The 24548-nt window shown below is 44.4% G+C and overlaps 1 protein-coding gene across 2 annotated transcripts in view; it reads right to left on the reverse strand.

The window, feature by feature from the left end:
• Nucleotides 1-3556: 3556 nt before the first annotated feature.
• The window catches only part of ttpal (tocopherol (alpha) transfer protein-like), a 46079-nt gene continuing 25087 nt past the window's right edge, over nt 3557-24548 (reverse strand). For both annotated transcript variants that reach the window (XM_072514800.1, XM_072514799.1), the window contains 2 exons: nt 18261-18371; nt 3557-10570 (listed from right to left, as the gene is read on the reverse strand). In XM_072514800.1, the coding sequence (XP_072370901.1) occupies nt 10292-10570; nt 18261-18371 (390 nt within the window). In that variant the 3' untranslated portion in view covers nt 3557-10291. The remainder of the gene's footprint in view (nt 10571-18260; nt 18372-24548) is intronic.

Genomic DNA, 24548 nt, shown 5'->3' on the forward strand with positions numbered 1-24548 from the left:
CCCTAGCACCGCACACCTGGAAAACAAGCAAAACAAACAACAGAACCCCCAACCAAACTAGGGCATACACGCCCATAAACATATGCTTTATCCGCCGTCGTCCCCTCGATCCCTCCCCACCCGCACATTTCACCCCCATACAGCAGTCCCTTAGTTCAGGTCCACTCCTGCCTGATGAACGACCACACCTCGTCTGGGGTAGCAAAATAGTGGTGCCTGTCCTGGTATGTTACCCACAGTCTCGCTGGGTGCAGAAGCCCAAACTTCACCCCTTTACCGTGGAGGACCGCCTTCGCCCGGTTAAAACCTGCACACCTCCTCGCCAGCTCAACTCCTAGGTCTTGGTAAATTCGGATCTCGCCATTCTCCCGCTCACTGCTCCGCTCTTTCTTCGTCCACCGCAGGACTCGCTCCCGGTCTGCCAAGAGCTGAAACCGTATCATCATCGCCCTCGGTGGCTCCTTTACTCTTGGCTTTCTGGCGAGAACCCTGTGTGCCCCATCCAGCTCTAAGGGCCACGGGAAGGCCCCCGCGCCCATCAGCGTCTCCAACATTGTGGCCACGTACGTGCTCGCGTCCGCCCCCTCCGCTCCTTCAGGAAGGCCCAGGATCCGCAGATTGTGGCTCCAAGACCAGCACTCAAGGTCGTCCAGCCTCTCCTGCCATCTCTTATGGAGCGCCTCATGCGCCTCCACTTTCACCGCCAGGCCCAGGACCTCGTCCTCGTTCTCCGCCACCTTCCTCCTCACCTCCTTGATCTCCTTCTCCTGCGCCTTCTGGGTCACCACAATTCTCTCCATGGAGGCCAGCATCTCCGTTTTCAGCTCCATGAAGCAGTTTTTCAGGAGCTCCTGCTGTTCTCTGGCCCACTGGGCCCACACCTCCCGATCCTCTCCGGCCGCCATGTTGTCCTCCTAGAACTTCTTGGCCTTCTTCCCCGGGGTTGCACGTCTGCCGGCTGCACTCCTGATCCTCTCCATACACCAGCGGAGGGGGGGCGGCTCTCCCACGTCTGCTCCCACGCCGGTCTCTCCTGTTAAATGCCGCCACCGCTCCTTTTAGTGGCCTGAAACGCGTGACCTAGCAGGTCATGGCCGCTACCGGAAGTCATCACCTGCCTTCCTAATTGGTTGCTGTACCTGCATGCTAACTTAATGTATTCCTTCCACAAGCACACCCAAATCTCTCTGAACATCAACATTTGCAAGTTTCGAGTTCAAAAAAAAATGTTTTTTTCCATTCTGACCACTGCAGTTTCGGTCTCTTTTTCTGAGGAAGGATGTTCTTGCTTTTGAGGGTGTGCAGCAAAGGTTTCGGGGGATGAGGATTGATTCCGGGGATGGCGGGACTGTCTTATGAAGAGCGATTGACTCGGTTAGGATTGTTTTCGATGGAGTTCAGACGAATGAGGGGGGATCTCTTTGAAATTTATAAAATTCTTACAGGTCTAGATAGTGTGGATGCAGGATGTTCCCGATGATGGGTTATACTTCTCTGCCACTTCGTTGCCCATTCACTTAACCTGTTTTATCTCATTGCAGCCCTCTATGTCCTCACACCTTACATTCCCACCCAGCTTTGTATCATCAGAAAACTTGGATATATTTCAGTTCACGCAGTGAAGTTTTGTTTTACGGAAGCTTCTTGCGGACAAAATGTTGACCGTTCTGAATTGCATTTTGGGAGCTAGCAATAGCTAATTCAGACTTGCTTTCTTTGCGAAAATTAGTGTGGTTGACAAGGGCAGAATTTTGCCCATCCCTAAACACCATAGAGTAAGTTGTGGTGAGCCACCTTGAAATGGTGTAGTACATGTAACTGTTGCAGTACAACAGTGCTGTTGGAGTCATACCTGGCACAAAGGAAGATGGTTGTGTTGGTTGGAGGTCGATCATTTTAGTTCCAGGACATCACGCAGGATAGTATCTGAGGCCTAACCATCTTCAGCTGCTTCATCAATGACCTTCCTTCCATCATAAAGTCAGAAGTGGGGATATTTGCTGATGACTGTACAATGTTCAACATCATTCTATCCCGAATCCTCAGACAGTGACCCCTGGTTCTGGACACACATAATCGGGAACAAACTCCCTGCATCCATCCTATCTAGACTTGTAAGAATTTTATAAGTTCCTATGAGATCCCCCCCCCATTTGTCTGGACACCAGCGAAAACAATCCTTTTTTTTTGTTGAAAATTTATAGTAACCAATTAATTTTTTCCAATTAAGGGGGCAATTTATCGTGGCCAATCCACTATCCTGCACATCTTTGGGTTGTGTGGGCAAAACCCACGCAAACACGGGGAGAATGTGCAAACTCCACACGGACAGTCACCCAGAGCCGGGATCGAACCTGGGACCTTGGTGCCATGAGACAGCAGTGCTAACCACTGCGCCACCGTGCTGCCCTGAAAACAATCTTAACCTAGTCAATCTTTCCTCATATGACAGTCCCGCCAACCCTGGAATCAGCCTGGTAAACCTTCGCTGCACACCCTCGAAAGCAAGAACATCGTTCCTCCGAAAAGGAGACCAAAACTGCACACAATATTCCAGGTGTAGCCCACCAAGGCCCTGTATAATTGCAACAACACATCCCTACTCCTGTACTCTAAACCCCTCACAATGAAAGCTGTTGGAGGGAAGTAAAACTCAGAGTCTGTTCTCGACCACGTGGATTTGTACAAGTTGTGTTTATTCGGAATTGCTGTGTGCACGCATGAGGCAAGTTCTGCTGCTAGCTTTAGCTCACAAAATCCAACTCTGATCAAAGTCAGAGTTACACGCATATATATTTAAGGTTTTTTCAGATTTGCAAATAGGCATTGACGTCATCAATTCAGTCGGAATAATACAAGGTGATCAGTATGCATATCTTCTGGTCCCTTTAATGGGAAAACGATCAGCTAATACAATACTTCTTTACAATCTCCTGGATTCTGTTCAACATGTTTAACTTCTGGATAGGGTGTTAATGTGTTTTTATCCCCTGCACTGGGCTGGACAATGAATTTTTCCAGACAGTTGGAGCCATGACGTGGTTCCCCTTATACTAATGCCCTGTGAGATGATTGAATTATCTCCAGTGCAGGTGACTTTTCTTTAAGGGCCAACATATTAACCCTTGCCTGCTGGTTTTTCCCTTGACCTGTGCTGTTATAATACTTGAGACATCTTTATTATTACTTATATCAATTCAGACACACATATAGCAATTTCTTCCGCTAACAAAAGCCAACATACTATTTGCCTTCTTTACCGCCTGCTGCATGTGCAAAATTACCTTCAGCGACTGGTGCACGAGGACACCCAGGTCCCACTGCACATTCGTCTCCCAATTTACAGACAGTCAGGAAGTAATCTGCCATCTGGTTTTTGCTTCCAAAGTGAATCACCTCACATTTATCCAAATTATACTGCATCTGCCATTGATTTGCCCCTCACCCAACCTATCCAGATCATGCTGTAGGATCTCTGCATCCTCGTCAAGAGTTCATCCTCCCACTAACTAACTCTGCATGAATGTTTGCCTTATTCAAAGAAAACCTCCTGAGATTTTCAAAACAAATTTTATTTACAGTTGTAACAATTAACATCAAATGGAATATTTCAATAACATTAGTTGAGAAAAGTCCCAGACGTATATTTTTATGTTGCCATTTAGGCCTGTTTAAGTATATTGTTGTGAACATGACTTAAACTAAAATTAACGGCCTAGCCCAAGTTTTAATGTAACGAGTTCACATATTGACTTATGCCAAATAGCTCTAATACAAAAGACACAATATAAAACATTTATTAAAATAACATTTCTTCATTTCCAATTTTTGCCCCTTAAGATGTTGTTGAGTCCTTCCTCGGGTATGGTGCCCTTGGGTGGCACGGTAGCACAATGGTTAGCACAGTTGCTTCACAGCTCCAGGATACCAGGTTCGATTCCCGGCTTGGGTCACTGTCTGTGCGGAGTCTGCATGTTCTCCTTGTGTCTGCGTGGGTTTCCTCCGGGTGCTCCGAATGTGCAGGTTAGGTGGAGTGACCATGCTAAATTACCCTTGGTGTCCAAAAAGGTTGGGTAGGGTTACTGGGTTATGGGGATAGGGTGGAGCTGTGGGCTTGGGTGGGGTGCTCTTTCCAAGGGCCGGTGCACACTTGATGGGCCGAATGGCCTCCTTCTGCACTGTAAATTCTATGACTATTATTTATTAGAACGTTTAACTCGTGGGGGCATGATAACCAGGTTTAATGTGATCCCTCCTAACATTCAAATGCACTCATTTCCAAAACCGCCTGTTGGAGAGTGATCAGCAGCATGAATCCTCGCTGATTTTCAACCCTTTTAACTCAGGAGAATTGCAGTGCAGGTACTGCCATGCCATTGCAGATCAAGACCGGAGTAAAACTTGGAAACTGTTTGATATAGTTTAGCTATCCATTGGTAAGCAAATAGCCCAACATGGACCTCGTCGGCAATACAATACATACTTTTAACATAACTTCATATTTAAAAAATAACTTTCAATATTGAATATTCTTTAACTGAAATGTGGTTGTGGAGCAGAATATAAAGAACCTGCAAAGCAATTGTCAGGAAAATGCGGAATACTCTTTCAAAAAATAGATATAAAATATTTGGGAAAGTGCTTGCTCTCCAGATATGAGAGCGACTATAAGAGAATTTTACAACAGTTGATTTTGCACAAAGTAATTATGCTGGGTTGCTGACAGCTGCTGAAAGCTTTCTGGAATCAAAACACCAAGGGATCCATCTAAACCCTTCCTGTCCAGTGAAAACCAAGACAGGGACAAGAGGTTTGATTTGGCTCGCAACTCAAGCCTTTCTTGGCATTGTTAATTTTAACTTGCAAGGTTCTTGAGCAGGTGAAACACTCTTCCAGAGCAGGTGAAGCACTCATCCAGAGCAGGTGAAGCACTCATCCAGAGCAGGCAAGAATCCCAATACTTTCTGCAAATGATCTTATTGGGATCCTCAATTGCACTTTATCCTGAGCCCGAGTAGGGACCCGCTAGATGAAAACAGATTGGCTGCTGTTGGGAAGGATGAACAGGTCGTCCATGGTAAGTAAGATCGTTTTCGCCCAGCCCCAATCGGTTGTACAAACTAGCTCAGTTGGCTGGCCAGCTGGTTCGTGATGTAGCATGAGCTATCAGCGCGGGTTCAATTCCCGTGCCGGCTGAGGTTATCCATGAAGGTTCCGCAATCTCAACCTTGCTCCTTGCCCTGAGGTGTGCTGATCGTCAGGTTAAATCACCACCAGTCAGCTCTCGATAGGAACAAGCCTATCATCATCTGGGACTATCGTGACTTTACTTACCATTTTGCACAACTGATTGGGGCCGGACAGTTAAAGTTGCTAAAAATCATTTTCTGCCACTGCTAGATGGGCGATTAACTTGGTGAGTATGGTTCCTTCTTCTCTTCCCAAACCACCAGGATTTAGCTGTGGTAAGTGAGTCAGGCAGGCTACCCAGAGTTTGTCAGCTTGATAATTTAAAGTTCTTGGCAGCACCGTGGATGTACTTCTGAAAATATACACTAAAACTACAAACAGTACTCTGTAAATTAAAAAAAGCACTGAGAATGGTTTATTTCTGTAAAGGTGCACTATCACCACAGTTTCCGAAGTTATACAGGTTTAAAATAGCGCACTTGTTTTTAGTTTTGAATCAATTGGTCTTCTGTGGGCTGAGCGTTATTAAATGGGGTAATTTGATAATAGTAGTGAGCTAGATCAACTTTAGCAACAGTTTGAACAACATTATTATATTCTGGTTAGATTGCAAGTTTGTTGAGTCTTGAGCACCTTTAGATTTGTATCTGCAAAGTGCTCAAAAGTTCAATGGCCACATGGATACAGTGAAACTAAAAGGGGGTTTCCCCAATATCAAGCCAAGCCACAAACTACAACAAAATGTAATGCACTGCATGTTCAAAGAAAAGCCCAGTATTTTGTTGTGATTAAGATAAATAAAAGGTTGTCAAATTAACTGGCAAACTGAATTTGAGGCAGGATTTTCTGTTTTGGATTGGGATCCTCAACATCATAATTTCATTCAGAGCGCCAAACCTTCACCGTCTCAGGAATAATAACCAGACATCTATTTTTTGCTGAATTGGCCAATGTGTAACCAGAGGGGGGGGGGCTCCGCACCCAGTTTAGGATGGCAGGCAGGCTCTGCAAGCTGGAAGGTCAACAGTAGGCCCTCCAGCATGGAAAGAGCTGAAGCCTGCTGTTGCAGGTAAGGGACTTTAAAGTACTTGGAACTAAAAATGGCCACAACTTGCTGGACCATCATTATCGAGCTGAAATCTCTCTATAGGGAAGCCTGTAGCAAATTCCATGTGGCAGCTGCAAGGGGAAGACACAAATTGATTCTGGATCACTGATTCCCGGACCGCTGCCGGGAGGCTACCAGGCCTCTGATGCCACAGAGGCAGGAAAATTCTTTCCAGTCTCTGTTCAATGGCCGTTTTAATTGGCAACATACTACCCCCATCATTTTCAGGTGGTAGCCATTTCTCATCTGATCCAACCTCCAGGAAAGCTGTCCGAAGTTGGGACTGTGGCACGGAACTAGCTTGCTGGCCGATGTGGGAAAATTACCCATTTCACTCTCCCTGCTCCCAGCATCGCGGCCAATATCCCACTTGTGAACCAAATTTAGCTGTAAAACTTTCGGAAGGTTCAGACCCTAATGCAGAGGCAGGAATGATCTGGAATCTTGCTCGTGCCACACTGAAGTAAGGAGATTCAATTTCTAAAGTTGTTCCAGATTCAGAAAGTGTTCCTCTTCATAGAATTTACAGTGCAGAAGGAGGCCATTTGGCCCATCGAGTCTACACCGGCTCTTGGAAAGAGCACCCTACCCAAGCCCACACTTCCACCCTATCCCCATAACCCAGTAACCCCACCCAGCACCAAGGGCAATTTTGAACACTAAGGGCAATTTATCATGGCCAATCCATCATGGCCAATCCACCTAACCAGCACATCTTTGGACTGTGAGAGGAAACCGGAGGACCCGGAGGAAACCCACGCACACACGGGGAGGATGTGCAGACTCCGCACAGACAGTGACCCAAGCCGGAATCAAACCTGGGACCCTGGAGCTGTGAAGCAATTGTGCTATCCACAATGTTACCGTGCTGCCCGAGTTCACTCTTCCAAATGAACAATTTATACTGGCTTATAGAAAACTACTATGCCAATTAGCCAGTTACAGTGGATAAGGTTCAATAAAGTCAGTTTTTATTGGCAATTTAAAAATGTATTATTTGGCTGCATTTTAGGTTTTATTTGGTACTACAAAGTGAGTGAAAATCAAGGGTCTTAAACTAACCAAGGTAAATTCAAAATGTATGTCTATTTCTCTGTTGGGAGAGGGAGGGATGGTGGCTGGAGGGTGTTGAGTGGGTTTAAATAATAAAATATCATACAATTTGACTATAAACGAGCGATACCACAGAGATGCACCCATGCAAAAACATCCAACCATCTGGAGCAGTGGGTTAGAATCAGAGAGCAAATTTACAAAAACAACTTGCTCTTGTCCTTTAGAACAGAGCAGCATTACTGCGGACACAGTGCTGCTGGGAGCAGAAGCTGCATGATAATCTGCGTTCCTCTTGCTGGTAAAGGCCCATAGCACTGCCCAGGTACTTTCTTAATTTCCCATCAACATACAGGCAGATTAATAGTTTCCACCAGTGGGAGGGACTTGAATCTGGTATTCAGTGACAGGATGGATTTGGCCTCTGAGCTGCTGATTGGTCCATGACAGTGTAGTGACTTGTACTTAAACCGTTCTCTCTCTCTTCTCCCTTCCAAAACTAATACAATAAGCACAGTTGGTCTTTGACAAATGATTTTCCACTGAGTCTCAAAAATACTCAGTGGCAATAAGCCAGATGAGAACTCCGAACTGAATGGGTGACTGTAATACTCAAAATTCAGGTCTTGCAATTTGTTTCTGCTTTTGCAATAACAGTAACTCCTCAATACAGCACAATGATACAACATTAATTCAGCAATTGAGAAACATCAACATGTTTTAGGACATGTTTTCATAAAATTCTCCAAACAGGAGAAATCAATCAACTTTGTACTTTACAATGCCATGTACAATACTGAAAGATAACTGAATGAAGATTAGTTAAATCCAAGTCTGACAATTCCAGGTTTCCTCCAGTTGCTCCGGTTTCCTCCCACATCCAAAGATGTGCAGGTGGATTGGCCATGCTAAATTGCCCCTTAAGTGTTCAAAAAGTGAATATTTAGATGGGGTTACGGGGATGGGGGGGGGACGGGGCCTAGGTAGGGTGCTCTTTCAGAGGGTCAGTGCAGAATCGATGGGCTGAATGCCCTTCTTCTGCACTGTAGATATTCTGTGGAATTCTGTTGACCATTTTGTAGTTGTTTTTCTCATAAGTCAAATGTTTATCTGGCTGGCATGGTGGCGCAGTGGTTAGCACTGCTGCCTCATGGCACCGAGGACCCTGGCTCAATCCTGGCCCCGGGTCACTGTTCATGTGGAGTTTGCACATTCTTCCCGTGTCTGCATGGGTCTCACCCCACAACCCAAAGAAGTGCAGCGTAGATGAATTGGCCACGCTAAATTGCCCCTTAATTGGGAAAAAAAAGAATTCTATATTTACACAAAAACAATCAAATGTTTATGATGTTGACAATATTAATGGAACTGGTGCTTATATCTCAAATTTTTACAAATGGTACACATGAAGTATTAAAAATGCTGTATTGACCAGATATGGTGTTACACAAGTCATCCTTTGATCCTGCTCCTTTTCTTCAGTCAGTGGTGCTCTTTAAATAAAAGGGGAGAGACAGAGGTGTAACATTTTGACCCAGTTGATATCCTGTCATACTTCAGTGCAAACACGCTAATATTATACGATGCATTATATTCGAACATGTTCTTGTCTGTAACATTTGCCAAATTATACAAGCTGCACATTGTCTGTGTTTTCTTTGAGTTAATATGTATCAAATTATTTCTGCAATATGTTTCTGAAAATTCAGGGGAACAAAATAAAGCACTTCTGTTACAGTACCATATAAATGAACAGAGGTATGTATGACTTTATTTTTATTAATCTCATTCCTTATTAATCCAATTCAGTGTAGAAAAACGTATACTGCCTGTACGATATATTGCTAAAGCCTGGTGTTGAAATGTTCAACCAGCTTTGGACACCTTCAGGTTGGACTGGACATACTAAATATACTGGACAATCAAATCAGTATGAATGTGCGGAACTCTACACCTTTTATTGTTTTATTGAACGATGCTGCCCCAATATCTTAGATACAGGAGAAAGCTCTCTTTGCATTATTTTATCTTCAGAGCAGTTTATTTAAAAAAGCAGGTGAATTACACACTGCTGAATTTTTCATTTTAATCTAATCCTGAAACACTTTAATTGAATAAAACTTTTGGGTTATTGCAGATGGGATATAATAACTTTTTTCAGTTAGACTCTTTTTATATACTGTTTGCATTATACTCCCGATGGTCAGCTGTTAATAAATACTTTTCTTTTCTTCATCTCTTTGAGGCCCACTGCAACATTACGGTATCAAATTGTGTAGTTACTTTGCAAATGCTTCGAGAATTATAACATGTCCTTTGGCTCTGTTATCCTCTAATACTTAGCAGTTTCAGGTGGTGACCATTGCAGATACTGGACAATGGAAATTATATGACTATATCAATATTCAAATGATTTAAGTTGAGACTGGTATTTTCAGTTAAAAATCTGGCCTCAATCTCCATAAGGTTGAGGCACATGTGTAGCTTCCAACCAAATGTTGCTGTTTGAGGCGTCATCAATACAAGGCCAATAGCATGGCAGCAGACAGATTAACACTGCTCAAATTTGTGCATTTTGGTCGATCTAACAGCTGAGATTTTCTATAAATAAGTTATCAAAAAATTTTGAGATGTCTGCCACCGTCTTTAAAATTGCTCAGTAAGAAGTCTTACAACACCAACCAACAGGTTTGTTTCGAATCACTAGCTTTCGGAACACTGCTCCTTCCTCAGGTGAATGAATGATTTAAAATTGCAGCCATAGATCAAAATTATAATATGTTGAATTTCCATAAATAGGAAAGCACAAGTCAGACATTTCTGACAATTATTTTAGATACTGAAGGGACTGTAAAGTACTTTAAATGACCGCACCGTCATTTTGAATAAATACCCCAGCACCAAAACAAAATTCTTCAGAAGTGTCAAACAAGAATCTTATTAATAGCAGTAGTACAGTGGTGACCTCACGCCTCTAAAGGAATCATCGCATTGTTGGCCTGACTGATCATTTGCTCCCACTGCATACTGTGCAAGTGAATTTTCCATCGGTGAATGCGTCTGACAAAATTCTGCTACAAATTCATCCTCAAATGCGAGCAAAGATTCGGCCCAGTCTGTCGTGTTGAGTTTTCCCATCGTACCTCCATACTCTTGAGGAAGGGTATTTGGTGGAATATCCTTGTGAAGTGAGCTTAGATCCGAACCATGAAGAACAAACTTTAAAAAAAAACGGGAAAAGACATTCAGAACTTTAATGCAAATAAAAATTGCTGGAACATCAAAAGGTAAGTGTGGTGACTTAACCACAAAAAGGTAGTCGAAACACGTATTTAATCAAGTTAATGAATAAAGTAAATCTTCTTTAATATATAAAAGTAACAAAGTTTAAAACACAGTACGGACTCAAAAACCCAAGAGCAACTAGCTAAACATTGAAATAACAGTAACTGAATCGAATTAAAACTAACGGTAGTTAAATACGAATATACAAAGACAACAATTAATTACATCATAGCACTTACCGATAACGTCACCAAAGGATTTAAATAAGAAGGTGCATAATAATAACTCTATAATACTTCTCACCCATTAAATTTTAATCCCCCTTAAAGACAGAAGTACAATGAAACGAATGCCTTAATTATACGTCAGTCTTTCAGAAGCTTTGTGACTGCCCTGTGATCTGTGCAGTACCACTGGTGACTCCGTCAACTCTGGTGATGCTTAACTTAGTTCAACTGAACTTGTCGGCACAGGAGTAGGTTGAGTATCTGTGCATGAGTGTCCCTCTGCTGAAGTAGAGTCTACTGGAAGCCCTGGTACGACAGGAATGACTTGTTGAATTTCCATAGCCACATTTCCTTCTATTCTGTTATCTGGAAACTTTGCTAAGTCACGGAGTACATGATATGATATGATCTTGGCACCTGTGAACAACTTTCCCATTATTCAATTTCACTACCAAAGATACTGGATCACTTCAGTTAAGAATAACTCCAGGTAGCCAACGCTGATTACTGCCACAATTTCTGATAAAAAATCATGCAGGTTAAAATGTCTCTTCTTAGCATGATAATCATGTCTCTCTGTCTGCTTTTCTTGTTTCCTTCACACTTTAGCTTCAACATCTCGCTGTAGCAGATTCAGGTAAGACTTCGGTCTTGTACCATCAATAATTCAGCTGGTGAGAGTCCTGTAATTGTTTGTGGTGTGATACGATATTGAATAAGAACCTCAAGAGCTTGGTCCATAAAGTAGCACCCTGCCATCCTCTTCAATCCTCTCTTCAATGTCTGAGCAGCTAGCTCTGCCAAAGCATTTGAAGCTGGATGAAAAGGCACAGTACGCACATGGCATATTCCAATCCTTTGCATAAACATTTGGAACTTCTTGCTTGTAAATGTTGTATCAAAAATGCGAGAATCCGGTAATCTATGAGTTGCAGACTTGCCGTATCTTCTCTATGGTACTGGGAACTGTAATGTTGCTCATGATGTATGCTTCTAACCACGATGTCTAAAAACATGTGATCCATGAAAGGACCTGCAAAATCCACATGCATTCTCGACCAATGAGGATCAGGCCACCTGCCAAGGATAAAATGGTGGTAGTGGCACCATCTTCTGGTTAGATTGACATGCAGAACAGGATTTCACTTTGTTCTCCAAATCCTGGGCCATATTAGGCCGCCATACCTGGCTAGACGCTTCACTCGAGAGACACCTGGATGAGCCTCATGAATTTCATCCATTACTTGTGAACGACCAGGGAGTGGAATAACTATGCTCGACCCCCACAGTATGCAACCATCTTGCACACAACACATCTTTGTGCCTCACACATAAGGCCTCTACCCACCATTTTCTATGATAGATGGCCATCCTTCCATCAGAAATCTTTTTTGTGACAATATTTTTATTCAATAAATTTTCGATTTTACAACATACACAAAACAAACAATCAACTTTATACCATTTTTATAAAAATATCCCCACCAACCAGACTCATATTTCCCTCTTTTATTCAACCCCCCCATTCCGCCCTCCCCCCAACTTGCTGACGACCACCAATTCTTAAAGAAGGAAATAAACAACCTCCACCTTGAATAGAACTCCTCCTCTGACGCTCTAATGGAGTACTTGATTTTTTTTCCAGGTCCAAAAGCTCCGACAGATCCCCCAACCAAGTCTTCGCTTTAGGTGGCTCCGATGCCCACCACCCAAGCAGAAATCTCCTCCGGGCTATCAGAAAGGCAAAGGCCAAGACATCAGCCTTCTTCCCCTCCTGCAGCCCTGGCTCATCCGATACCTCAAAGATAGCCACCCACAGGCATGGCACCACCGTTACCTCCAAATTCTTTGACATAATTCCGAAAAAGGAAGCCCAGAACCCCACCAACTTAGGCCAGGACCAAAACATATGTGAGTGATTCACCAGCCCTCTTGAGCAACATTCACATCTATCCTCCACCCCCGGAAAGAACGGACTCATGCACGTCCTAGTCATGTGCGCTCTGTCCGCCACTTTAAACTGAATCAATCTCAGTCTTGCACATAAGGAGGTAGAATTTACCATGTGCAAAGCGGCACTCCACATCCCCCTCAAATGAGTAATCCAGCTCTTCTTCCTATTTTCTCTTTATCTCCTCCAGCGAAGCCCTCTCCATCAACTTCCCATAGATATCAGAAATTCTCCCTTCCCCTATCTCATCCAAAGACACTACCTTATCCATCAGAGAAGGGGGCGGCAACCAAGGAAACATAGACAGTTCCTTCCAACCAAAGTTCTGAACCAGCAGATATCTGGACGCCCCACCCCCCCGGATGCTGAACTTCTCCACAGTTGAAGCCTTGCAAACCTAACCTCCACTAACAAGTCCCTAAACCTCTCTAAACCCACCCATTCCCAAACCCTGTAAGACAAATCCGGTGGAATAAATCTGTGCATCCCATATATTGGTGCCGTTAGCAACTTAGATTGCAGCTTAAAATGTTATCTAAATTGGTTCCATACTCTCAGAGAAGCTGTAACCACTGGACCCGTGTTGTACCTGGCTGGCGGGAACGGAAGTGGAGCAGTCAAAAGTGTCCTCAAACTTGAACTTATATAGGAAACCTCCTCCATCCGTCCCTAGCCAACCTCTCATCCATAACCCATTTCGGTATTGTCTCAATATTCACCGCCCAGTAGTAATTTATCAGATTATATAAAGCCAACCCTCATGACTGTCTAACTGTCTGTAAAAACTCCTTCCAAACCCGAGGGGTCTTACCTGCCCAAACAAAGGTTGAGACCAGCTTGTTAATCCTACCAAAAAAAGACTTAGGCAGAAAGATGGGAAGACTCTGAAATACAAAAAGAACCTTCGCAGGACATTCATTTTCATAGTCTGGACCCTCCCTGCCAAGGATAACGAGAGAACTTTTCATCATTTCAAATCTGTCTTCATCCCTCTACCAGATTGGCCAGATTAGAATTGTGCAGCACATTAGAGAGAATGTTTGTGATATACAACAATAAGTCATCCACATAAAGAGACACCCGATGCTCCATACCTCCCCTTTCTATATCCTTCCACCTGGCCGACGACCTCAGAACATAAGAACATAAGAACTAGGAGCAGGATTAGGCCATCTGGCCCCTCGAGCCTGCTCCACCATTCAATTAGATCATGGCTGATCTTTGTGGACTCAGCTCCACTCTCCGGCCCGTACACCATATCCCCGAATCCCTTTATTCTTTAGAAAGGTATCTATCTTTTTCTTAAAAACGTTTAAAGAAGGAGCCTCAACTACTTCACTGGGCAGTATATTAAAAACCAAATGATTGTACTTGAACAACCCTTTATGCATGTTGATGGTCACATACTACTTTGAATCTTCCTCTAGCGAGAGTTGTTGATGTGCCTGGTGTGATGATATGCATAAGGCAATTCAATTATCGTTGCTAGTTTATTATTTTACATCTCCTGGTTATCTTTATCATGCAGTTGTTTCATAATAAATTATTTAAACTGGATGTTTTGTAGTTCACCATTCACTTTGGCCAGTCTACAGAACATGACATCTGGCTCATGTCTAGTTTAGAAAGTGTCTTGCCTCCTGCAAAGGTTGAAAACAGGTCTACTCTTGGCAACGGTTAAGCATCCAGCTTTGAAACCTGATTAATGGTAAGCTTGTAATCTCTACAAATGCCACAGTACCATCACCTTTAAGAACGGGAACAATTGCAGCTGCCCAATGTGAAAACCGGATGGGTTCAATGACTCCTAGCCTTTGCAGCCGCTCCAACTCCTCCTCCACTTTGCCTTTCACGGCATAGGTCAATGTCCTTGGTTTGAAAAAGTGAGGAGTAGCCTAAGGATCTATGAACAATTTAACGGCTATGCCCCACAATGTACCCAGTTCATCTTTGAAAACCTCAGGATATTTCTGAATGCATCCTCTGTCACTTGTGTGTGTTTATCTCAATTGAATTTTCCTGAGTCAGTCATGCCCTAGTAGACTAGGCCTATGCCTTTTCACTACTAGGAGCCATGCTTTCGATTCTTGGCAATTATATGCAATGTCTACCTCTAACAATGATCTAGTCTCACCAGCGTACGTACGAAGATTGATTCCTGCCTGAGTAAGGGCTGGTTCCTCCTTAGAGCTCCAAATCGTCCTGAAGGTCTCAATGATTAGCGGTGCAGAGGCCTCTGTGTCCACTTCTACATTGACTTTCTGTCCATCAACCTCCAGTGTAGCATAAATATGCTCTTCACGCCCCTCACTCATCAAACATGTCGTAATAGTGCTCCTCTGCTGGTCTGAGCTTTCCAGCGATGCACCTTGGACTGAGGCTGCCTTGAATTTGAATTTCCCCGTGCAGTCTTCGACTTACCATAGCATCCGGCACTTATTTGCTATATGTCCCTTCTGTTGCACTGGTGACAAGCAGCATCCGTAAACTTACAGTTATTCGATCCGCCACACCTAAAACACTCCACTCTTTAAGCTTTTTACTTGCAGCTTCTTCCTTTACTTGATGCAGTGCACCTGCCTTTGGCCTTCAGAATATCTTTTGCATTATTGGCAACCATTTCCATGCCCTGAGAAATTTCTAGATTCTTCTGAAAAGCAATTGTGACTTCTCCCAGCAAAGACCACTGAATGCTATCCTCATTAATGCTGCAAACTAGTCTGTACCCAAGCATGTCTTCCAAAACTGCCCCAAATTCATAATGTTTAGAGAGCTGGCACAATTCAACAGCAAAGCTAGCTACAGACTGTCCCATCTTCAAAAATTCACTATGGAATTTGAAACGTTGTACAATTATTGAGGGTTTAGGATTGTGGTGAGTCTGACGAGTGTAACCAAATCCACAAACGAAATGTCCCCCAATTTCCATAGTAAAGCTAAGTTTCTCGCTGGTTTGTAAGTTTTCGCCCCACACACACTCGAGAACTGAGCGCTTTCCAGTCTCGTCAGCGATCCCAATTGCCACATATTCAGTCCAATTCTCGTTCTCCTCCAGAAACTCACCGATAGAACCAAACATAGCCATAATATTACTAACTTGTCTTCCACTGATAAACTTAATAAAAATTCATTTTGAATCTGCTGAAACTCAAATTTCTTTCATTCACGTCACCAAAAAGATGTGGTGACTTGAAATATATTGCCAAAATAAATACTACCTTTTAAAATGATGGGACTTCCTCCACTAAGTGTACTCTTTTGCTTATTTGATCATCCTAGGGAGACTTTTGCCCTCAGTCTCAGCATAACTGGCCCATTAAAAAAAAAATGGTTAGTGAACAGGCCAGCCAAGAAATTACTCAAGTTACCACAAAAAAGAATTAAATAGTGCAGTGGAATCTGCTCAAATTAAAAAGTTAATTTGTTTACTCTGATTATTTTACTTTTCCCATTACAGCATTCAGGTAGGCCTAGACCTAATCAGAGACTGGAGCATGTGGCCTGGACAGAATAGAGCTCTGGAGCCAAAACTCATATTCTAGCTAATTTAAATGATCTGCAAGTCTTTAGAAAATAATTGGAGGAGCAATATCTTCATTGAAGCAGATAATTTATTTTAGAGTTTAAGTGGGATTCACCATACTTGTTAGCTGATACTATGATAACCTAAGCTGTAATCTTACAATCACTGACCTATTGACCAGGAATTCTCTTATTCTTCCAAAAGGACAAATAGATCAATTTTAAATGCTAAACCATGGAATGCAGGATATGAGCTCCATGCTCATATCCACCTCTCCACTTAACAAGGATACAACATGAATTGGAGGGAAGAATTTTCTCACAATTTGTCGGAGTGTCAGGCTATGACTGAAAGCTGGCACGTATCTCTCTAGATACACAGCCGAGTTTTCAAAACACATCTTGAGCCACTCTGACAAAGAAAATTTGTGGCGTGGTTTACGCTGTCAGTCTGGCAGGGTATTCATATATTGAGGGGTGTGTTAAATTGCTGACAGTGCCAGCAAGGCCGGCTCCACAGAGATCGAGGGTGGGGGGGCATCTATAAAGGGCGTCCCGATCAGAGTTGATGTTAAACTTCCCCCATTCCCCCTCGCCACCACGAAGGTAATGGGCGCTCTCCCTAACACCCTGCCGCACACTTATCGGGAGATCCTCTCCATAATGCCTGTTCTCCCCCCTCTGAATGCAAGGTCACCACCTCAATGTCAGCTCCCCCCCTTGACGGCCATGTCACTCCCTACAAAACCTTCTTTCTCTCTCCCCTCCCCCCACACATAACAGACACCAACCCCCCCCACCCAATTGGGATCCCCAAAGGGCCCGCCCTGGCATCGCCCAAGTCACAGGATGGCAGTGCTAACGTGTGCAATGGGCAGGGAAGGGGGCAGTGCTCAGGTATGCTGCCCCTCTCCCCCTGGGGGCCATACTCATTTTCATGCCCCCGACGCGATCACGTCTATTGTTTCTCGTCTTGGTAAGGCTGTTGTGAGCCTCGCTGATGTAACATCACACCAGTGAGGTTTGACTATTCAGTGAGGGGGAAATTATGTGGCGTGTAGGCCCTTTAATAATATGTAAATATGTCACCGCATGGGGCAAGGGAAATCAGGAAATGAGGTCATGCTAGCGAGAATTCCGTTCCCGACTCTTGTGAGATTTTGTGCCCGCGTCGCCGTTCTCGCTGACGCCAAACACGGGCGTAAAATTGCCCCCGGAATGTCTGTCAGTGTTAATGCAGGTGAGACAAATCAAAGAAAGATCTGGAAAAATGGATGAAATAATCCAATGTGGTTCAACGGACTGATAATTAACTTGGAAATCCTTCCACCACTTCCCCCACTATCACCCAAAGGGGTGTGAAGATATGCCAGCAACAACAACATCCTGCAATTTAGTTAAAAGCAAATTTGATATTCTACAGTTTACCTCCTTTACTGGAGATGAAGATGAATTTAATTACTGCTTTAAAATCTCAGAGTCTGATATGCATGTCCTCTGCCTTCTCTCACCCCCAAGCAGTTTAGAAGAACAATATAGTGTAGAAAAAAATCCATCGGATTATTGTAAGGCAACACTACCCCTCGTTACATTATCCAGAAATCAGAAAATCTAGTAAAATATAACAAGCCTGGATCTTGTGCCATCTTGATTTACAAAATGCCAGAAATATGTTTCAAAATTTAGTGGATAAAATGCACAACAATGTACCACACTGTATATCTGATGAGTTTAAAATGCAATATGGAAGGTTTGGAGTAAAGATCTAACAGCCATCTAAAAGGTGGCAGTACAACTAAAAGCTTCTTAATGAAAGAAACACTCAGCATTCAACAGCTGTACACGTAACAATTCCATATTCATATATTGAGGGGTGTGTTAAATTGAGCAACTGTATGGCACAAAATATATCTAAAGTACATACCCTTTCCGTCATCTTCTCCTTTAGAAAAGGTTTAATGATAGCAAAAATACCCTTAAAGATAATGGGCTCATTGATGACATTGACCGTTTTTATTCTCATCGGAAATCCATCCTGGAAGAAAATTAATTTTTGAAGTAAGTTAGTACCGGAATTGCACAAGGCAGACATAATAAATGCGAGATAACGAAAACAGGAAATGAAAGTTATTTCTCCAGTAGTGACTCAAATATCACATTCAACACTGTTTGATAAGAATGACTGGATCAAGGGGACCAAATGCTCAACCTAAAAATATCCCATAGCCCCAGATGGCCTTCCACGGAGTTCACAGACTATACATATAATAAACATTTAGCATTTTATTTTATTTTTTTGGACTTTTTCTTAAAAGTTAGCGTACCCAATTACTTTTTTTCCAATTAAGGGGAAATTTTGCGTTGCCAATCCACCTAACTTGCACATCATTTTGGGTTGTGGGGGTGAAACCCACGCAGACACGGGGAAAATGTGCAAACTCCACACAGACAGTGACCCGGGGCCAGGATCGAACCCGGGTCCTCAGCGCCGTAGGCAGCAGTGCTAACCACTGTGCCACCGTGCCGCCCAACATTTAACATTTAAGTATATATTTGTACTTCCCATCTACATTTCCTGCTTGTTCATGCTCATCTGCTGTGCTGCCCATCTATTATAATGAATAAGAAGGCATATTAGATGTTGATTTATTTTTGAAGAGTTTTTATAGCCAGAGAAAAATCAATTGAAATCAATGTCGTTTGTGATTGGAATATTATTGTTGATTTATATAATTATCAGGGATTATCAAAAAGCAGTTAATTCAGATCAATAACAGGAAGATTTTCCAATCGTTATCTTCCTCCAGAGCAATTGCAGTATTCAAAACCAATGAGCTGTGGTTCCCATGGAAATGATTGCTTAGTGATTATCAGGGGGAGAAAAATGTAAAAACTGAAACCTGTTTTCCTCTACCTGGTGTGCTTTTATTCACATTGGGCCAAAGCCCTGTTAATCAAAAACAGATTAATGAGATGACAACGTGCTTTCCAGACAGTGAAATGAACAAACTATTAAGATACCTACTGCGGGGTCAATGGATTTGCTAAAAAGCGTCGCCAACACTTGAGACTCTAATTGATTAATTTCAGCCAACAGAACCATGAGAAAATAATATCAAAAACTGAAAAGTCACACTATACCAAGCGATTGCTCAAATGGGCCATCTCTCACTTTCTCACTCAATTCATTCAGCCCTCAAGTCGCATTCATTGGCAGCCACATTTCAACCAAGGTCCCCGGACACGGCTGTTGCCCAAACAGCAGACTCCTACAGGACCTTCTTAGCTAGGTTTAATTGCACAGATTTTCCCTTTATCCCAATATTCTAATAAACTCGATCAAATTTTTTTTTGGCTCCGGCAAAACTGAAACAGCAGCAGAAAAATTGTGCAATTTGCAATCCCTATTCAAAACCTGTATTGGGCTTTGAGTCTTGATTAAGTGTATCACTTTGTAAATGTGCCTTGCCTGCTGTCCCCGCAGCTGCAGCTGTCCTTTGTGTCTGACCACAGGACTTTTGCATGTTGTCAGGAGATAGATTTAAGTGATCTATATTTGTATTGTTAAATATTAGAAATAAGGTATGGATTTATGTGGGTTTAATTTAGTGTTTTTGTGCAGGAAAGGATACAACTCTAGTTAGATTCATGTTAGACAAAGGTGCTGCATATATGGGGGATTTCTTTGGTTTCAGTTCAAACTGTTCTTCTATTGTGCTAAGAAAGCATTTATGACAGGAAAAGTAAATACCAGCTTACGGAAAGAATGATATGTTGCTTAGCAACCAGGGGTTACTTTTAGGGAGAGGACCGTTTGAGCTTTAGTGTTCAACTAGATCAAGGAGATAGGAAGCTAGAAATGGAACAGCTCTGCTAGAACCAGGAAAGCCATACAATAGAGTAAGGTGCACAAAAGCAAGCACCAGATAAGCTAACGGACGGTTAGTTCTAGGAACCAGGAAATGGAAAAGAAGCTCCAGGCATATTGAAGTGAAAAGGAACAAAGAGAAACTGCCACTGGAACATGGTCACTGAAGTAAAAGTTAGACCTGGGAAGAGAAGAGCTGATGAAGTTGGCTATCGAAAAGCCATATATCAGAAGCAATCATAAGATTTGGTGTCCTTACTTCCAGTTTTTGAAACATACTCTGTTGGGAACTAAGTACCTGAGTTTCGTGTAGAAATTTGGATGCATGTTGCAATTCATGACAAAGGGATATGGACAGGAGCATTAGAAGACCTGAAAGCAGATCCTTGCTAAAACAGCTGAGAGAAAGCCTTTTTTGAAAGGATAGTTGGAAAACCTGGAGGCAGATCTTTGATGAAAACAGTTGATGGAAAGCATTGGTTGAAAGAAAATTTTCAAGTGTGCCATTTTGAGGGTTGAGCTTTGGAAACACCTGTGGCAATCATCTGAAGGGAAATTCACAGAAGATCGATTGAGTGGAATCTGCCACTTGGTTTCTGTTATAACCCGCATTGGTCTTATGGGGTAAGGATGATTAACTACCCCAATCTTGCAGAATACGAGCTCGCCCGATAAGGGGTGGGGGGGAGAATCCTTAACAATAGCTGGCTTTGAATAAATAGAGTCGGCCAGTAAGGCACCGAGTTGAGAAGACCCAGCAGGAAATTACTGGAGCTGTAAATAATAGTTATTGTAAAATAAAGTAAGTTTTGCTTCAACCTACTCGGTGTGGATTCTTCATTGCCCTTAGAAAAGTTTCAGAGTGGGGTGTTATCTGATCACAGTTTGTCTATTGGGTTACAAGAATTTGTGTTTATTGCGAACATTATAGTACAAGGTATATTGTGTAACCTGTCTGTTCTGCCATGGTTTCCGAATAAAGTAAAATGTTACGGTCTTCTTAGCCAGGGCTCCATTCTGAGATCTACCCATCCAGTAGTAATACCAACTGGAATGGTAACAATATTAGCTTCCTTCCTGTCTACGCTGCTTCCAGGTCAAGTGTTGTCAGGACACATGGACCAGTATTTCTTATTATTCAAGAAAATTGCAATTGATCGCTTTACAATTGATGCAAACTCTTAAAAGTCTTTTTCAAATATTCTGAAGAACAATTCCAGATTCATAGAATCCTAGAATTGACAGTGCCATTCGGCCCATCGAGTCTGCACCGTCTGCATCGCTATGGATGTAGGTGAGGAACCCGAACCAGGCGAAAAGACTGTGCAGGGCCTTGATGACGGTGGCAGAAGTCATGTCAGGGCACGGGATGGCAAAGGGGAATCTTGAGTATTCATCAACAATGTTGAGGAAGTACACGTTACGGTCAGTGGAGGGGAGGGGCCCTTTGAAATCGAGGCGCTCAAAGGGGCGAGAGGCCTTTACCAAGTGTGCTCTGTCTGGCCGATAGAAGTGCGGTTTGCACTCCGCGCAGACCTTTTTTTAAAAAAAATAATTTTTATTAAAGATTTTCATAAAATATCAATAACAAAATGAGAAAGAAAAAAGAACCCAACAGGGTTAAGTACAAAACACAATATAAAAAAGCAACCCCTCCCCCCCTGTACCTAAATAATAAATTAACATTAACACCCCGACTTAAGACAACAGGTGTATACACCCCCTCAGACCCTTCCAGTGTAAATAACATAAACAAAAATAAAGTAAACCCCCCACCCCCCCACCTGCTGCTGCCATTGACCAATGTCTATCGTTCTGCCAGAAAGTCTAAGAACGGTTACCACCGCCTAAAGAACCCTTGTACCGACCCTGTCAGGGTGAATTTCACCCTCTCCAATTTAATGAACCCTGCCATATCGCTGATCCAGGATTCCACGCTTGGGGGCCTCGTATCTTTCCACTGAAGGAGAATCCTTCGCCGGGCTACCAGGGACGCAAAGGCCAGAATTCCGGCCTCTTTCGCCTCCTGCACTCCAGGCTCCTCTGCCACCCCAAATATTGCGAGCCCCCAGCCCGATCTGACCCTGGATCCTACCACCCTCAACACAGTCCTCGCTACGCCCTTCCAAAATTCCTCCAGCGCTGGGCATGCCCAGAACATATGGGTGTGATTTGCTGGGCTCCCTGAGCACCTAACACACCTGTCCTCACCCCCAAAGAACCTGCTCATCCTTGTTCCGGTCATGTGTGCCCTGTGCAGCACCTTAAACTGTATGAGGCTGAGCCTCGCGCATGAAGAGGAAGAGTTCACCCTCCCCAGGGCATCTGCCCACGTCCCCTCTTCAATCTCCTCTCCCAACTCCTCCTCCCACTTACCTTTCAACTCCACCACCGAGGCCTCCTCCTCCTCCTGCATCACCTGGTAAGTTTCTGAGATCTTCCTCACTCCCACCCACCCCCCCGAGAGCACCCTGTCCTGTACTGTGTGTGGCAGAAGCCGTGGGAATTCCACCACCTGCCGTCTGGCAAACGCCCTTACCTGTAAGTACCTGAAGGTGTTCCCTGGGGGGGAGCCCGTACTTCTCCTCCAGCTCACCCAAGCTCGCGAACTTCCCGTCCACAAACAGGTCCCCCAACTTTCGTTTGCCTGCCCTGTGCCACCCCGAAAACCCTCCACCTGTTCTTCCTGGGGCGAACCGGTGGTTCCCCCGTAATGGGGTCCACGCCGAGGCCCTAACTTCCCCCCTGTGCCGCCTCTTTTTGAGGGCCGCCACCACCACCGGGCTCGTGGTATACCTCCTTGGAGGGAGCGGCAGCGGCGCCGTTGCCAGCGCCCCCAGACTCGTACCCACACAGGAAGCCAGTCTCCAGCCTCTTCCATGCAGCCCCCTCCCCCTCCATCACCCACTTGCGCACCATTGTCGCATTGGCGGCCCAGTAGTACCCATGGAGGTTGGGCAGCGCCAGCCCCCCCATCTCTACTCCGCTCCTGGAACACTCTTCTCACCCTCGGAGTCCCTCGCGCCCACACAAACCCCATTATACTCCTGTTAACCCGCCTGAAAAAAGCCTTCGGGATAAACACGGGGAGGCACTGGAACAGGAACAAAAACCTTGGGAGCACCGTCATGTTGATTGACTGCACCCTACCCGCCAGGGACAGCGGCAACGTGTCCCACCTCTTGAACTCCTCCTCCATTTGCTCCACCAGCCTTGTAAAGTTAAGCCTCTGCAGGGCCCCCCAGCTCCTGGCCACCTGGACCACTAAATATCTGAAACTCCTCTCCGCCCTTTTTAGTGGGAGCTCGCCAATCCCCCTCTCCTGGTCCCCTAGCTGAACTACGAACAGCTCGCTCTTCCCCATATTGAGCTTGTACCCCGAAAAGTCCCCGAATTCCCTAAGCATCCTCATTACCTCTGGCATTCCTACCACCGGGTCCGCCACATACAGCAGCAGGTCGTCCGCATAAAGCGACACCCTATGCTCCTCCCCACCCCGCACCAACCCCCTCCAGTTCCTCGACTCTCTCAGTGCCATAGCCAGGGGTTCAATCGCCAGTGCGAAGAGCAGGGGGGACAGGGGACACCCCTGTCTCGTCCCTCTGTGCAACCAAAGGTACTCGGACCTCCTCCTATTTGTGGCCACACATGCCATCGGGACCTCATACAACAGCCTAACCCACCTGACAAACCCCTCCCCAAACCCAAACCTCTTCAGCACCTCCCACAGGTACCCCCACTCTACCCTATCGAAGGCTTTCTCAGCGTCCATCGCCACCACTATCTCCACCTCCCCCTCCCTCGCCAGCATCATGATAACGTTCAAAAGCCTCCGCACATTCGCGTTCAACTGTCTCCCCTTCACAAACCCCGTCTGGTCTTCATGGATGATCTGCGGCACACAATCCTCAATCCTCGTGGCTAAGACCTTCGCCAGCACCTTGGCATCTACATTTAGCAAGGAAATCGGTCTGTAAGACCCACATTGCAGGGGATCCTTGTCCCGCTTCAGGATCAAGGAGATCAGTGCCCGGGACATCGTCAGGGGTAAAGCCCCCCCCTCCCTTGCCTCATTGAAGGTCCTAACTAACAGCGGGCCCAACAGGTCCATATATTATTTATAGACCTCGACCGGGAAACCGTCCGGCCCCGGTGCCTTCCCCGCCTGCATGCTTCCTATCCCTTTGATCAGCTCCTCCAGCCCAATCGGGACCACCAGTCCCACCACCAGTCCCCTCTTCCACCTTTGGACACCTCAATTGGTCCAGGAAACGGCCCATCCCTCCCTCCTCCCGTGGGGGCTCGGATCGGTACAATTCCTCGTAGAAATCCCTGAAGACCCCA

This window comes from Scyliorhinus torazame, chromosome 8 (assembly GCF_047496885.1).
Source record: "Scyliorhinus torazame isolate Kashiwa2021f chromosome 8, sScyTor2.1, whole genome shotgun sequence".
NCBI classification, from domain to species: Eukaryota; Metazoa; Chordata; class Chondrichthyes; order Carcharhiniformes; family Scyliorhinidae; genus Scyliorhinus; species Scyliorhinus torazame.